This window comes from Pholcus phalangioides, unplaced genomic scaffold (genome assembly GCF_987345545.1).
Source record: "Pholcus phalangioides strain wild (caught in Gottingen) unplaced genomic scaffold, Ppha-v1.0 ptg000004l_1, whole genome shotgun sequence".
NCBI lineage: Eukaryota > Metazoa > Arthropoda > Arachnida > Araneae > Pholcidae > Pholcus > Pholcus phalangioides.
In genome coordinates, this window is record NW_028301597.1 from 6,948,714 (window position 1) to 6,966,877 (window position 18,164).

General features: G+C 37.4%; 1 protein-coding gene across 7 annotated transcripts in view; it reads right to left on the reverse strand.

Moving 5' to 3' along the window:
• LOC149086509 (coiled-coil domain-containing protein AGAP005037-like) overlaps positions 1-18,164 on the reverse strand; it is a 758,714-nt gene that overhangs the window by 22,710 nt on the left and 717,840 nt on the right. For all 7 annotated transcript variants that reach the window (XM_089255964.1, XM_089255963.1, XM_089255967.1 and 4 more), the window contains one exon: positions 17,379-17,487. In XM_089255964.1, the coding sequence (XP_089112090.1) occupies positions 17,379-17,487 (109 nt within the window). The remainder of the gene's footprint in view (positions 1-17,378; positions 17,488-18,164) is intronic.

Here is an 18,164-nt window from a genome sequence, read left to right on the forward strand (position 1 = left end):
AAAAGACATAGAGACCCCTACTGTTTCAACTGTCCAATGGAAGAATCTGCTTATCACTTCCTTTTCCAGTGTCCTTTTTATCAAAATATTCGCAAGTTTATCCTCATTGATCCTGTTTCAAAAAACTACATTTTAGAGTGGTCAGATCTGATTTCTCTTCCTCCCAACATTATTTCTTGTTTGGTCCAAAAATATATTTGGGCATCCCATCGTTTTGATTGATTGTTTTTTTTTTTTCTTTCTGTTCTATCATGACTAAAATAGAGGGCCTCTAGCTTTAGAAGTGCTGCATCGTTGCCCTGTGCAGCTGAAGATATCCCACTCTTCCTTTCCCTTTATTTTGTTTTCCTTTGCTCTTAATTTCTGGGAGCAGTCGACAATGATTAATATTTTTTTTCTTTAATGTAGAAAATCTCTACCAGCCGCAGGGAGAGGGCCTTGCTGTAGCCAAAAACCCTGCTAAAACTAAACCATTGATTGATTGATTTGTGCACGTTGGTTGTCCCTAATTTTCTAAGCTGCATTTTTTTTTAATTCATCCGGATTATTTTTATTTTCATCAAATATTTGAGAAAAAGGTAGGCTATGCACGCACATGATACTGGCGCGGGGAAATTTTCTAAATTATTACGTTTAAAAAATGATTTTCTATTGAAGTTCAATGATGTTATGAATTTCCAAAACGACTATCAAAAATATCATCGTATCTTACCATGTTTTTAACACATTTATCTACCGTCTTGATATTAAGTCAAAATCAAGAACAAGTAACCTTTTATTTACATCATTAATTAGAAAATTTGTCTCTTTGTTTCACACATGAAAATGAAGTGCCACCAAATTTACACTGTTGTTGAAATCTTTTTTATACTCCGATCAGAAAATGCACTCAAGGATTAGAAAAAATTTATTTGTTGATTAATAAAATTTACTTCGATTTTTTATAGTGTACTTTTTTTTAGTGCGCAGAGTATAGTGTGTGTGTGTGTGTGTGTGTGATGGTGTTTACTGCATTACACTTCTGTGTACTGCACAGAAAGTAGCAATACTTCATTGATATTACAAAATATCAATGTGATTAAACGAATTAAGAAGGGGAAAATCTGGAGACGTTTAAATATATATTGACGTCAATTTTGAACAAGATGTAAAAAAAATATTGAGCGATAATTTCAAAATGTCTTGAAGACATCGCGATAGAGATATTTACCAGTTAAATAATATTCTTATATTGAGATGAGTTTAAGATTAGAATAAAGGCATTTCCATGCACGATAAAAAGAAAAAAAATAACGTTGTGTAGAGTGATTTATCTTTGTACCGAGTATAATAATTTATAACGATTTACGACTATGAATAATTTTTTCCAATCAGTATGTGTACAGATAACATTTTAAATGATAATGCTGTCTCTGAATCATGTTACTAAATTAAGGAACGTAATTCAGAGAATTATTATTCATTATAATGAACAACTTGATAAATTAATAATGAATGAATAATTTCCAATTCTAACTAATTTGTCTCCGTTGCTCTGACGATCGAAAAATGTACGCGTGAGCGGCCATGTTTATTTCCGTAACGCGAACATAACGAGTGGTCTACGGTTCTCGTTATTTAACGTTTCACGTAGCGATGACCATAACGAAAATCGCTAGTAACGATGTGAGAAAAATCAACCTTTAGCGATGGTGACGTAAATCTATCCCACAATGCACCGCAAACACGTTTGAAACGCGGACATAACGACATGAGCGTAATAGACCCCCCACCACCCACCATTTAACAAGTGGGGGGGGGGGGGGTTCGGCGATTCTGTTGAACAGTTTTCTCCTTTCTTTTTTAATATATCGCTTCCTGTACGATCTCCTTCCTCATTGTGTGAACAGTATACCCCCCTTTGGAGGTCATTTACGGCGTCCTTTCAGCGGCGCTTTGATTATTGAAGTAGTACTGCAGTAGCATGACGTCTCTACAACTGCCCCGGAGCAACACCTTCTAAAGGAAAAGATTGCTCCAGAAGGTGTTGCCCGGAGCAAGGCGGAGTATACACAAACACACACACACATATATGTATATATAGGCTAATTCCGAAAAAAAAATAGCCATGCGCCAATTTGTGTGAAGAACACAAACACGCACACGAATGGGCAGCCAGATGTATTGGAAATGTTTCCCTGAGGAGGGGTGCGAGAATTTTCTTGAAATTTTGTAATGGATACCGTCCTCCAAGGCCGTAGCTGGGGGGGGGGGATGGGGTGGTCCCGAAATGGGAGAAAATGTCTGAAATAGAGGGTAAAAGATAGCCTATCCATATATTGTTCTACCACTTCGGTCCCCCTCCAAACGAAATTTCTGGAAACGGGGCTGCCGCCATCTATGCTTAGGCCGGTCGTCGCATCCTTCATCAAGGCTCAACTTGTATCAGACAGTATCTCTTGGTAAGTACTATAGCTCATTAACAGCTTCTCTAATTTTGGGGGCATTTCGCGGTACATGGTGGGGCGCATTTTTTGGTACATACTTTAACGCAGGGGCGTAGCCAGAAATTTCGTTCGGGGGGGGGGACCACTTTCATTTCGGGGGGGGACCAAAGTGACAGAACAATAGATTTGGCCATCTTTTTCCCTTTTTTGGGTCATTTTCTCACATTTCGGGGGGGGACCAGACCCCCAAGTCCCCCCCCCCCCTGGCTACGCCCTTGCTTTAACGTACACATATTCCTGAGGCCAAAAGCTTTTATGACAAACATTGTTTGGAACAAGAATTTTTATCGAAATCCAGAGTACAGTAGGACCTCGATTATCCGAGGGTGGATTATCCGGAGTTCGAAAATTATAAAATTACGGAAGGTGAAAATATGGAACTATGAAAAGAGAGCAGAGCTTGAAATTATTGCTCAGACAAGTCAAGTAGTTGGGGTAATATTATTCGGTGATGGTGATTAGAAAAATGAGAACAGAATATTATTATTGAAGTTATTGTTATGAATATATTATCATTATCAGTTAGATCAGTGTTTCCCAAAGTGGGCAATATCGCCCCTTGAAGGGCGATGAGAGAAAAAATTTTTCTGAAGGTGGGGATGGAACAAAAAAAAAAGTTTGGGAAACTGGAGTGTTACCCACCTCCTTCTCATGTCGAAAGGCACACTGCAGTGAAATAGGAAATTCTTTTTGTCATCCTGTGATTTTCCAATCTAGCAATCACATGCAGAGAATGTTTGGTGCCAATATCGATTTTCTAGTCGCCATGATGGCCTGGAGTCTGGAATTTGTCAAGCTTTGGCGTATAGGGACAGAGTTCGTATCCCCTCTAGGAAATCCTTGGGAAAAAGTTCATTTTCATGTGTTTAAAAGTCCTTAAAAAATCGTAGCAGTCCTTGAAAACATTATAATCATTCTCAAGTGCTTTTAAGAGTGTTTGAATTTTTTTTACGTGAATTTCTTCCATCAATTTTTGTCTTACCCTCCCCCTAAACTATATTCTGCTGAGATGAAAACGAGTGGAACAATAACTATGAATTATGGCAGTGTTTCCTCAAAGTGTGCGCCGTGGATCCTGGGGCATAGCTATTTTGTCAGGGGCATGGCCCCCACATCCTGGAGGAGCCATGCACGAGGGAGCCGTGGTTGGCAAACAATTGAGAACCACTTGATATCGTATATGTGGAACTATTGCTAACCTAGCTGCTTCAAATGAAAGAAGGTTCAAACACTCAGAGAACTTGCCTTGATCAGCAGTCTAAAGCAGCGGATCTTAACCTTTATCTACTCGTGCAGCCCTTTTTTAGTATATAATTTCTATGACGGAGCTCCGTAGATTCGTCTCTTTTATTTACACTCATGTCCATAAATTGAGGATAATGCCAGCTCCGGCAAATAAAGGTTCAGAAACAAAACAAACGTTACTTATTCATAAAGCCCATTTATTAAACAAAGAATAAAGAACGAAAACGATGGTGTATGTATGATACCATTCATAAAAACTACGATTTTCGCTCCCTGGAGCAATTGTAAAAAATATCTCCTTTACAAAAACTTACTATTACATGGTTGGTATGATGGTTAATACATTGTATGTCTCCCATGCGATGAAATACAGTCCGTACAACGCCTAGGCATGCTGAGTATCAAATTATCGATCTGATCTTAGGGAAGATCACTCCACTCAGCAAGCAATGCTCTCCGAAGTTCCGGTACACATGTAGGAGGTGGTTGACGGGCTGCAATTCGTCGGCCAAGCATGTCCCACACATGCTCTATCGGATTCAAGTCACGTGAGAATGCTGGCCATTCCATACGGGTTATATCCTCAGATTCAAGGCATTCGTTTACGATGTTTGCTCGGTGAGGACGGGCATTGTCATCCATAAACACAAATTCCGCGCCCATGGCACCACTAAACAAGCGTACATGTTGTTCCAGAATGGTGTCCCGATAAATTTGGGCTTTCATGGTTCCGGTTTGAACATGCAGATCTGTTCTGGAACCCAGTATAATTCCACCCCAAACGAGCAATGCTGCACCACCATAACGGTGTCGTTCAATGATGTTGTCTTGGTGGTAACGGGTACCTGGCGTTCTCCATATGAAAGTCCGACGTGAATCAGACTGCAAGCTAAACCTGGACTCATCGGAAAACATCACACAAGCCCACTGTGACGATGTCACATTGCATGTTCTCTACTCCAGGCTAATCGCTGCCGACAGTGAGTTGCCATGAGCGGAACACATCCGCTGATAGGCCTGCGAGCATATAGACCAATATCTCCCAAACGTCTGTACACGGTTTGCCTTGAAACTGTGGTACCCGTGGCTGCAGATAGTTGACGAGACAGGTCGGATGCTGTGCTCCGTCTGCTTCTTTTGGCAGTTACTGCCAAATACCGGTCTTCATTCGGCGTTGTAACTCGGGGGCGACCTGTACTGTAACGTCTACTGACATTTCCGTTATCTTGGAATCGTTGCCAAAGCCTAGAGATGACACTTTGGGCAATTCCAAGTTCCTCGGATACTTCCATCTGAGTACGCCCACATTCCAGGCGGCCGATAATTCTACCACGTAAAAAATCATCCTCATGCGTCCTCTGTGTCATAACTATTCGCTTATGGCACTGAGCGCCTTACAGAACTCTTGTGAACAATTTTACTTCTTTGCCACCATTCCTTATATACCCCCCCCCCCTTACACTCTCGTCATTGTGACGTACTATCGGCATCATCTGGTAGCTTCCTGAAATTTGCATATCATTCTTGCAGATGTGTGTGATACTTCTACAGGTGACATTTTTACTTTTTTTTTCGATTTCCGTGTGATTCTGAATTATCCTTAATTTATGGACATGAGTGTATTTATCATTTACTGATTTATTTTATTTTCTTCGAGTAACTGCACAGCCCTTCCCGAAGTGCACATGGAGCCCCAAGGACTCCGTGGAGCACCGATTGAGAACCGCTGGTCTAAGGAAATAAAAGCACGCACAATTGTACCACTGGCAAGACTTGTCAGCAAATTATCCCATATCTGCCGGCATAGGCGTACGCTGAATTTTCTCGAGGGGGTTCAGATTTTTTTTCCTTCGGGAAAGGGGTTTACGTTTTTTCCTGTAAAATAACACTATAATGTTGGCTCCCCTTTGCGTACGCCAATGTCTACCGGTATCAGTCATAAACAAGGAGACAAATTTTCCTTAAAAAATCTTTGAAGGCATTCATTTACTCGAGTGAAATGTGTGTCTGCATTCCCCATCAATGCGGAATTTCATTTATTGTAAAATACTTTTACCCTGAGATAATGGAAGGAGAACTGCGTGCAGGGCCCCAACTAGATACTTTGTCACGCGGGACAAGCCGGAATTTTGGCACCCCTTGCATGAAGAAGCAGCAGTTAAAGAATGAATTCGACGCCCCTCCTGATTCAGCGCCCAGGGCACCAGATCTGCCTGCTTCCCCCTGCTTGCACCCCTGCCTGCGTGGACAGAATCGCAAAAAAAAGCGGGTGTGGGCTCTAAAAATACCCATCGTAGGTGCCTGAAGCTGTGGGAATAACCACCGGATAAGTGGAGCAACAGGATAGAACAAGAGGTATAGGGTGAAGAAAAAAAGATTTTTCATTTTTTGTTAGGTTTTTTTTTTTTTTTAATAACATACAAACATATATACAAGCATATACAGAAACACATTAAACATACACTTTTGACCTCAAGGGACATGCCTGTCCTTCCAGTAGGTCTACAAGGGTTTCTCCGTAGATTATTTTTCTTAGCAACAGCCTATTATGGTTTAGGTCGGTTTATAATTGTTCAATATACAGTTTTTTTTTTGTTTTTTTTTTTTGTATTTATGTTACAAAGAAATTTTACATGCAGATGGATTGTATCATGTGGTTGTATTATTGTTGTAATATAGATTCTAGACTGGTATTCATAGAAAACGTGAATATATTGTTATTAGATCTTATGTAATTATTTGTATGATTGATTGTATGCTATAGATTCATTATTTTTGGAGCGGTGTATCTATAACTCTTTTGAAATAACGTTTTATTTGTTTTTGGCACTTTATATATGTTATTTAATCTAGTTGATGTTCTATTTTGTTTCATTTCTAACCAATTATTGTTTAAGAATGAAAATTTTATTAGTCTATAAACATAGTTTTGTCTTATAGTTAGCTTATGGCATTCTGTTTTGTTGGTGTTTATTGTGGTGCTTGTTATTTGGGATCTTATCTTGTTATATATATTATCTAGTTTTTGTATATCTGTTTGATATGCACCTCCCCAAGCAGTGATTCCATATGTTACTGTTGAATATATCCAAGCATAAAATAAATCTTTTAGAAAGTTATTGTCTACTGTGTCTCTTAGTCTATAAAGAATTGCTGCATATATTCTTAATTTTTTTATTATTTTTTCACACTGTGATTTCCATTTTAAATCATCTTGTATTATTATTCCTAGGTAGTTGTATTCATGTACTCTTTCAATTTCTTGACAGTTACATTGTAATATATGTTGACACGGACAATGATCATGAATTTTTATACTTAAATTTGCCAAACTATTTATGTTTCTTGTTTTTAAGCATATGTATTTATACAAGATATACAGAAGACTGGATGTTGTGAAGATATTTATTATTTGAGATGTTAATTTTTTTAAGGAAGGAAAAAACTCATCTCTGCCTCTACCGGGAGTCGAACCCGGGTCCCTCGATTGCCGGACGAGTGCTCTGACCACTAAGCTACAGAGGAGATAGAGATTTTCCTTCGCTAGAGCGTATATATGCCGAACGGAACCGTGCAATGGACGGTGAAACCGATCAGCTAATAGCTCATGGACGACGAGCCACCAGAGGGCTATATATATGACAAGAATGTCGCTCTCCACTTGTTAATACAAGATATACAGAAGACTGGATGTTGTGAAGATATTTATTATTTGAGATGTTAATTTTTTTTTAAGGAAGGAAAAAACTCATCTCTGCCTCTACCGGGAGTCGAACCCGGGTCCCTCGATTGCCGGACGAGTGCTCTGACCACTAAGCTACAGAGGAGATAGAGATTTTCCTTCGCTAGAGCGTATATATGCCGAACGGAACCGTGCAATGGACGGTGAAACCGATCAGCTAATAGCTCATGGACAAGTGGAGAGCGACATTCTTGTCATATATATAGCCCTCTGGTGGCTCGTCGTCCATGAGCTATTAGCTGATCGGTTTCACCGTCCATTGCACGGTTCCGTTCGGCATATATACGCTCTAGCGAAGGAAAATCTCTATCTCCTCTGTAGCTTAGTGGTCAGAGCACTCGTCCGGCAATCGAGGGACCCGGGTTCAACTCCCGGTAGAGGCAGAGATGAGTTTTTTCCTTCCTTAAAAAAATTAACATCTCAAATAATAAATATCTTCACAACATCCAGTCTTCTGTATATCTTGTATTAACAAGTGGAGAGCGACATTCTTGTCACATATGTATTTAGTTTTCTGTATGTTTAGTTTTAGTTTATTTTTCTTGAGCCAGTTACTGATTTTAAATAGGTCCTCTTCAACTTTTTTTATTAAATTTGTAATTTCAGTGTCTTCAACATACAGTACTGTATCGTCCGCGAATGAGATTAATTTACCATTTATGTTGAGTTTGAATATATCATTTATGTAAATGAGAAACAATATCGGGCCAAGCACAGATCCCTGGGGGACACCTTTTTTTACTTCTATGAATGTACTCATTTCTTCACCTATTTTAACTGATTGTTTCCTATTAGAATAGTATGATTTAAACCAGCTCAATATGTTTCCACGTATACCAGCTGTTGACAATTTTCCTGTGAGTATCTCTAAATCTACGTAGTCAAAGGCTCTTTTTAAATCCAGAAATATCGTTATAGAAAATTTATTGCAGTTGAACCCGGTATTTAAATAATTGCACAGCTCTAAGATGGCCATTTCTGTATTCTTACTTTTCTGAAACCCGTATTGGTTAGGAGCTAAATAATGCTGATAATTAAGAAAATCTACGAGCTGTTTTTTTATGCACTTTTCTATTACTTTTGAAAATATTGGAAGAATTGATATGGGTCTATAGTTCAGTAAGTTATTTGTCTCTCCTGATTTATAAATGGGGTGTACTATGCCATACTTTAAATCACTATAAAAGACTCCTTCCGTTATAGATGAGTTAATTAGGTTTTTTATTACATCCACGTGATAATGGGCAATTATTTTCATCATCTTAGGGGTAATTTGGTCAATTCCACTTGCTTTATTAGTCTTCAATTCTGACATAACCTTATCAATATCATAATCGTTAATTTCAAAGAAGTACATAGAATTGTTAGAATTAGTCATTGTTTGGTCATCTTCACAATTACAGACTGTGTTTATTTCTATTTCTTCGAAGTTTCTTGTAACAAAGTCTTCGTTAAATTTCTTCGCTGAAATGTTATGGTTATCACAGATAGGGAGTATATTTTGCTTTGCACTTTTATTAAGTATATTCTGATTTATACATTTCCATTGCATTTTTTTGTTATTCTCGCATTTCGTAATAGTATCTCTGATATATTCCTGTTTTATTTTTCTAATATACTTTTTCAGTTCCTTATTGTATTCTTTGTAGTCTTGCTCGTATGACATAATATTTCGGTATTTTTTGTATAATTTTTCCTTATAATTTATTTTATTTACTATTTCTTTTGTGATCCAGTTTTTTTTACTTTTTTTGGGTTTCATCTTGACTTGTTTCGTCCATAAATTAGAGTTTGATTGTATGATATCCACGAATCGTTTGTATTTATTTTGTATGCATCTTTCTTCCATGACACTAACGAAATTTATATTTTCAATGAATTTTTCAAATTTATCATAATTTATTATTTTTATATGTTTGTTTTTTTCATTTTCTTCTATTTTCTTTTGTAAAAAGTTTATGTATCCTAATACTGGATAGTGATCTGTTATCTGAGTTTTATACACTGTGAATTTTTCTATTGAATTTATTTTTGATCTATAGAATACATGGTCTAAACATGTTTTATTATTATTTGTTTCTCTTGTTATATTTTTGTGAAGGGGGACCAGTCCATTTATTGCCATTATGTTAAGATATTGAGAAGTTTCGTTATCATCTCCATGTAAATTTATATTAATATCACCCACTATTAAAGTATTTTGCTTCAATTTCTGTAAATTTTGTTCTAATTCATCATTAAATTGTGAGATGGAGAAAGAATGCGAACGGTATAAGAGTAATAAATCAATGTCATAATCAGGGAGGTATATACATAATTCTTCAGCAGTTAAAAATTTAACATTTTTCTTTTATATTGATTTGATATTTTTATTTATATACATTATTACTCCCCCGGCTCTATTGTATGTTCTACTGTTTATATAGCAATAGTAATCTATTATTCCCTCAAGATTGTCAATATAGTAATTAAATAATTCTTCACTTTCAATCCATATTTCACTTAGGCATATAATATCTATTAATTCATTTAAAGTTCTAAGAAATACCACCAGACTGTCAAAATTTGCTCTTATACTTTGGATATTCAATGTAAGAAACGTCAATGTTGAGTTTGGTTCACTGGGGCAGTTCATAAATTTTTTTGCTTCACTAATGTCCTCCAGAGGTCGTTGGTCCTGCATTTCGAGAAAGTTCTCTGTGATCATTTGTACTGTGGCTTGATTCTAACTTTTGCAAATGTTCTTGGTTTGTTATCCTGATTACTCTTGAAGTTTCATCCCTCCGGAGAAATATTTTCCCTTCTTTCGCCCACGCGAACTTGAAATCCAGTTTGTTTTTCGTTTGTCTAGCCAGGTGAAATAACTTCTTGTTTTCAATTGTTAGATGTTCGTTCACATATATTCGGACATCTTGAAAGATCGGGTTTATTTTATCTGCTGTAAGGGTATTTTGTCGCTTAGCCTTTTGAATCCAGATGTTTTTTGATGTTTCACTATTGAATCTTACTATGATTGGTTTGGGTATATTCTCATTTCTTGTTGGGACTCTGTGAGCACATTCAATTTTAGTTTTTTCAGGTATTTGTAGTTGTGTTTTTACTGCTTGAATTATTTCTTGTATATTCTCATTTGGGCTTTCTGGTATTCCATTTATCTCAATGTTATTTCGTCTCATTTTGGTTTCTAACTCATTCATATGATATTTCAAATTTCCTATTTCTGCTTTCATGTTTTTATTTTCCATCTTGAGTTCTTGATTTTCTCTACTTATTTGTTGAACCATTTCTTTCAAGTTTTCTACCTGCTTTGAAAAATCTTCCATGCATTTTGAGTTGTATTCTATAGACTTTATAACCTCCTTCATTTCATTTTCCATTGCTTCTTGTTTATGTATGATTTTTTCTGTGACTTGTTGGATGGTTTCCTTTACTTCCAGTTTGAAATCACCTATGATTTTTTCTATCCTGTCAAAATTGTCTTGCTGTGTATCATTCACCGCTGTGGCTCCTTCATCTTGTTCATTTTCACAGATTTTACATGTGAATTTGCTTCTTTTGTCTTTTGCCATCCTTCTAAATGCAGATTCGTTGTATCCAGCACAAACGGGGTGTATATATTGTTTACACACTGTACACAAGAAAAATTCGTTCACGTCTATCACTTTATCCTTACACTTCTTACATCGTGATCCATCCATCTCTGATTGTTTTCCCCAATGAAGAAATCGTATATTCTAACTTCTTAGTTTAAAATTGTTTTCATGGATGGCAACTCCAATTCCTTATTTCTTTGTTGTCTAGTTATGTGGCTGTACTTTGTTCATTTATTTTCATTACTTTTAAATTATCATATTGTTATATTATTTGAACATAATTACCGTTCCCACAGTCCTGCAGCTTCCAGTGCTGTTGTTTTCGCTTAATCTACTGATAAAACACTTAATTTATATGTATTTTTCGGAGCTCGGTAACTATCTGTTTGTAAACATTGACTATCTGTTTGTAAACATTGACTATCTGTTTGTAAACATTGACTATCTGTTTGTAAACATTGACTATCTGTTTGTAAACATTGACGGCGTGTTGCCATCCCGTCAACAAAACATCCCGTTTTTGTTTACTGCAAAACATTATGGGTGCTCAAGAAGCAGCAGCAGCCCCGGGTTCTGACGCCACACCAAAACATATGCATCTGGATACCCTCCACCTCTTAGGCAAAACAGGGAAAAGGGGCACAAGCAGAAATGTGAGAAAGCGGGGGGGAACACTACAGTAAAATGCTATATATTCTAGAAACCTTGAGTAAAATGTTTGCTGTATCGGTGACTAAAGGCTCTATCAATTGTGATGGCAGCGGAGATTCCAGCAAGATTCAAGACTCATAGAAAAATAGGCAGTTTTTCCTTTAATTTTTTTTTTTTCGTGTTCGATATTTACGGGGGGGGGGGAAATCAGAAATCTATATAAGAGGTTTTTATTCCTGAATCAATTCTATGGGTGCTCTGCCCCGTTCTACAAGAGAGTGTGGGTGCTCGAGCACCCACAGCACCCCCGGCTCCGACGCCACTGCGTGAAGCTGTTGGGAGTTATTTCACGGGTGCTGAATAAACCTCAGGAAATACATTGGAGCATTATAAAAAGAACATTGAGGTATCTCAAGGGTACTGTGGACTGGGGGATAATCTATCAACATAAGTTGAAGTGTGGCCTAGAGTCATATAGTGATGCAGATTATGCTAGTAATCCTCTCACAAGAAGCTCAACCACTGGAATTATATTCATGTGTAGTGGAGGTGCAGTGTCATGGAGGAGCCAGCGTCAAAAGTGTGTAGCCTTATCAACAGAAGCAGAATTTGTGGCTGCCAGCCAAGCTGGTAAAGGAGCAATTTGACTAAATTCTTTGCTTTGAGAAATTATTGGTTAAACAGAGCCACCTGTGTTACAGATTGATTACCAGAGTGCTATTCACCTCATAAAAATCCTAAGTTCCATAACAGAACGAAACATATAGATGTCAGGAACAAGTTTATCCAACAACAGTTTGAGAATGACTTTCCTCGAGTAAAGTACTGTGATAGTGAAAGTCGAGCTGCAGATATACTAACAAAACCACTCTAACCAAAGAGATTTGAAAAACTTAAGCAGCTTATTGGAATGAGCAGCCATATTCCATATGTGCTTATTTGTATATACAGTCAAACCTCGTTAGTGCGTCACCCGGTTAACACGTCACTCCGCTTACCGGATCACTTTTTGGAAGTCCCAATTATCCTCAGGTAGGAATTGGCACAGCTATGGCTTACTCCGTTTAACGAGTCACTCCGCTTATCAAGTCATGCTTTTGCTCTCCCAAGAGCGACTCATTAACGAGGTTTGACTGTATTCCTTTACTTAATCTGTGTGACCATAATAATTTTTTTATAATATGTCTGTTTCACAATTTTTTTAAAAATTTGTATATTTACCTTATTGGAACTGTTTCAATTTAGGGGAAGTGTAATGGCATAATCATAATCGTTCCGTAGTATTATTTTTTTCTTTTATGAGAAGCTGTATGGCATCGCTTCAACACGCTTGCTGTGTGACTATGTGTATTTTTGGTCTCTGATTTAACTAGAATTAAACCACTTTAAAATTCTAAACAATTGCCTAAAATGAATTGTTCAATCCACCTCGTAAACTTTCCTCTGGGAAATTCAGAACATAATGGTACGCACAAGAGTATGTTGTTTGAGTGGAAATTGGTGGGTCTACCAAGTTTATGTTGTTAGAGAATAGTTACCAACCGTGGGCACAATTCATTAAAAGCAAGGGGACGCAATCTTTTTTTTTTTTTTGCTTCAACTGATAATGTCTGTGTTAGACATATTTCAAAATATCAAGAAATTTACAGTTCAAGATTATTGTATAGCTTTTTGGCCATCATCATCCTACTCCCCCTTTCCGCCTGGTTTGAAATTATGAAGAGTAACAATATTAACCAATGGACAGCAACATTAAATAAGCTTGACAACTGCAGAAGCAACACATTACCTTTTGCAGATTATGACAGTTATACTTCACAAAAATATACTATATCATTAATATTTGTTTCTCTCTCTGTCGACAACTTATCGGGTGAGTTAGAATAACCTTTTTTTCATAACTAGAGCTTGGATCATACACAAATGCACAAGCACATATGCATTTGCAAATTTTGGCCTTTTTCAGTATTTAATGCACAAAAATTCATAAAATTTATAAATTTCCGAATAAAGGATATATTTTCTTTATATTTATCAACATTTTTAAACATAAACTACATCAATAATTGACTCCATCATCCTAGGATGAAATTTGAGAAAAATTTCCAATTACTGGTAAATGTGAAAAACAAAATTCATTAACACTTTCGGGCTAAGCCCGAGCCTGACTCGGGATGCTGTTTTTGTTCAAGGGAACTAAGCCAGAGTCAGACTCGGGCTTAACTTTTAACTCTAGTAGCTATGAAATGGCTGAATATATATGTTCTCAGTGTTTTTAAACTTATCTATAAATCTCCTAGTTCCAATATATATATATTGGAACTAGAAGATTTATATATATATATATCTGCCCCCTGCCGCCTTTGGCGGCCAACCCCCCCACTTCTCTTCCCAACATATCTTGTTTATTTCGTCCCACTTCATCAGCGTGCTATGGAAAGGGGGAAAGGGACGTGTGAAAGCACCAGCTTACTGAAAAAGCGAATTTTGATAATAATAATAAAGCAACAAAAAACAAATGAGATTCATCAAGTACCCCCAGAAAACTTCCCCATGGGGGTCCCCAGATTCCCACACTGGATATATCTTGGGCTACCGATGTGTTGCAAATTTTACAATGTTAAACCACAAAAATCAATGAGATACATCCAGGGGCACCGAATTACAACCTGCCAACATTTCCATGGAGCCCTGACCTGGAAGCTTGTCGGACACCCCCCTGTGAGAATTTTTCATTTTTATCAATTTTACAACGAATAAAATCCAGGGCCCTACATCCAGTAGCGGGGACACAAAACGCAGTTTTTTAGTGGGGCCCCAGACTGGCTTTATCTTGGGCTTCGGCTGTTGCAAATTCTACAACAGAAAAGAATGAGATTCATCCAGGGCCCCCAAAATGAAACCTGTAAACATGGGGCCCCCGACTTGGAAGCTTGTCGGTCATCCCCCGGAGCGAGTGCCATGAAAAATTTCCATTTGTATTCGTTTTACCAACGAATAAAATCCAGGGGCCACAACCAATTACCCGGGACACCAATTCGCATACTTTTGGTGGGGCCCCAGACTGGCTTTATCTTGGGCTTCGGCTGTTGCAAATTCTACAACAGAAAAGAATGAGATTCATCCAGGGCCCCCAACCCATTACTCGGGACACCAATTCGCATACTTTTGGTGGGGGCCCCAGACTGACTTTATCTTGGGCTTCGGCTGTTGCAAATTCTACAACAGAAAAGAATGAGATTCATCCTGGGCCCCCAAAATGAAACCTGTAAACATGGGGCCCCCGACTTGGAAGCTTGTCGGTCATCCCCCGGAGCGAGTGCCATGAAAAATTTTCATTTGTATTCGTTTTACCGACAAATAAAATCCAGGGCCCCCAAATTGAAACCTGTAAACATGGGGCCCCCGACTTGGAAGCTTGTCGATCATCCACCGGAGCGAGTGCCATAAAAAATTTTCATTTGTATTCGTTTTACCAACGAATAAAATCCAGGGCCCCAACCAATGACCCGGGACACCAATTCGCATACTTTTGGTGGGGCCCCAGACTGGCTTTATCTCGGGCTTCCGCTGTTGCAAATTGAAACCTGTAAACATGGGGCCCCCGACTTGGAAGCTTGTCGGTCATCCCCCGGTGTGAGTGCAATGAAAAATTTTCATTTGTATTCTTTTTACCAACAAATAAAATCCAGGGCCCCCCAACCAATTACCCGGGACACCAATGCGCATACTTTTGGTGGGGCCCCCCGACTGGATATATCTTTTGCTTCCGATATCGCAAATTTTTCAACGTTAAAGCAGCAAGAAAACAATGAGATCCATCAAGGGTCCCTGGAATTGAAAACTTTTTACTTATACGTGAAATCTCCCCCGGGTACCCCGACCCTGTGTTGGGAGCACTGCTGTTGTGTGTATATTATACATATACATACATCTCGGCATGGACCCCCCCCCCCCCACAAGGGCAGGGCTGACAGGGGCCACAACGATTCTTATCACTTTTTGATTTTTCACAGTATAAATGAATCACCGAGGGGCCCCCTGAAAAGCTGGTTTGGGGGCTCAAAATCTAAATTCCAGCCTAAGGGCTCTGCTGTAGGATGTAGGAGCCTCTCGGTACATGCACATAACATGGTCCCGATATGTGCTACAGTTAAATGAATATTTGACCCAAAATCGTAACCGACTTCCGTAACACAAAAACGTAACAGATTTCCGTCACTCAAAAACTTCACCCACTTCTGTCACTCGGTTGCTTAGCAACAGGCTCTTTTCGAATTTGTGATTTTATATTATAGAGTAGATATATATATACATATATTTGTGTATATATATTGTTGTGTTCTTAATCTTAACTCATTTGTTATTTCATATTTTGAATCTAATTGTATTTTGTCATTTTTTTTGTTTGACTTCCAAAGCTTGTTTTTTCGCAAACATGTCGGGGGAACTGATGGTAATTTTATGCCTATTAGGCTTACCATCATTAGAAACATTTTTGCAGTTTGGAGCAATGTGGGGGGGTTCCCCCTTGAGAACGACCTCCTCATTGATCCATATTTTTCCTTTTTACAATTTTTCAATAACTTCTCATCTTTCACCTTTTCATAATATATATATATATAGATGCAGCAGCCAATGGATATAGCTTGTAGCTTTATGAAATGACGTAGAGGTAAGTATAGTTGAAACACTCTTTTGTCTTTCTCTTCCTGGGTAAGGTAGCCATGTTTGTTGATGACAAGATGATTTTTTTTTTTTTAATGAAAACCAATTTTAGATATTTATACAACATTTGGAAGTTTTTATTCAGAATTGTTTGAAATTTTATGTTAAAAAATGATGTTTTCTTATGCGGAACTTTTTTCAAATGCTAAAATATACTTCTTTTAATTATTTCTCATTAAATATGAATTATTAGTACCTTTACATAACTCTATATTATGAAACAAAAGTGTTTGAAATTTCAAGCTACAAAAACTGTTGAGATGTATATATTTCAAGTATTCATAAAAAAAATCGTGAAAAGTGCCAAAAACCCTCAGTCCACAGGGACAAACAGTCAAAATAGCTCAGACCTGCAAGTGTTAAACTTACAAAAATGGTTGGTAACTATGCATAATAGCCAATGAATATGCATCATAACCAGGTTTAACCAAATTCTATAACATATTTAGTGGTTCTGTTTTAGTTGGGAAAAGTTATTGTGGTAGTGGTTTCCTTTTTTCAAAGAAAAGTGGCACACTCTGTTGTCTAAATTGCGGAAAATGATGTCAAAGGTGCACGTGCGAGCGTCCTCCTTCCTCCGTTTTCGAATCTATTAACCCTATTAGAGAATCACGCTTGTTTGGTGTTATGCTGGTGCTGCCATCTTGCTAATGTATTTTGAAGCGAAAATGGTGATTGCCTGAATTTTCTGTAATTCAGGCTTCTTCTTTGATGAGCAGACGATGGGCTTAGTATTAGTAGGCTGCTGAATAGCTTATTGGTGGTTTGGAATTAACGAAAAATCTGAGAATTTTTCTCGTGTATATGGAGAGGTATATTTCCACAATTTAAGGGTTTAAATATACTTGTGACAATTGTTTTTGTTTGCCACTTAAATTTTTATTAAAAATAACAATACAACAAGATAAATTTGATCACACAATTTCTACATACCTTAACTAAATTAGTGTCTTCATCTGAATGATTGCCTTCTGTTGAGGATTTTTCTGGATTTGGATGAGTAGTGGTTCCAGTGTGTCGTTGCTCTTGAACAGATGCCAAGCTGGCAAAACAAAACAAACATAAAAAAAAAAAAAAACAGTAACCAGCTGCTGAACCAAAGTATAATACAATGTTTTTACAGAAAGTTTTGCAGTCTGAAAATTAGATCACGGTGTTTTCCAGGCATCCTTGCTCAAACATCTGTGTCATGGCGTTGTGCAGTTGCCAAGCTACCAAGAAGGGGGGAAAAAAGAAAAAAGCCATTGGCAGAAACTGCAAATCAAGCTGACATGAAAATTAAACTTTGAAAGCTTGTAAAAGCACAACTGCATGCTATAGAGTATCAGAAATTTTTTTAGAAAGAAATTAGTTGAGCATTTCACAAGAAAAATTTTCTCCTACAGTTGACATGATGAAAAACAGAACTAGACAATATCAATTTAAAAATAACGATTGAATTAGCATGCAACAAAAAATACTAAATAGAAAAACACACACACACGCACCAGAATACAGAAAGACATAACGATAATAAAATAAAAAAAAGATTCTCTTTCTCTTATATACCTTTAACTCATTCACTCAAAATAACATATTTATAAAGAATTTTTACAAGAATTTTATAAAAATCTCTACAACAGACTCTGAAAACTGGCTGAATGAAGGATAAGTAAAATTCATCTCTGCCCTCATGGGGACTCGAACTTCAGTCTCTCTACCAACTATGCTAAGACAGAA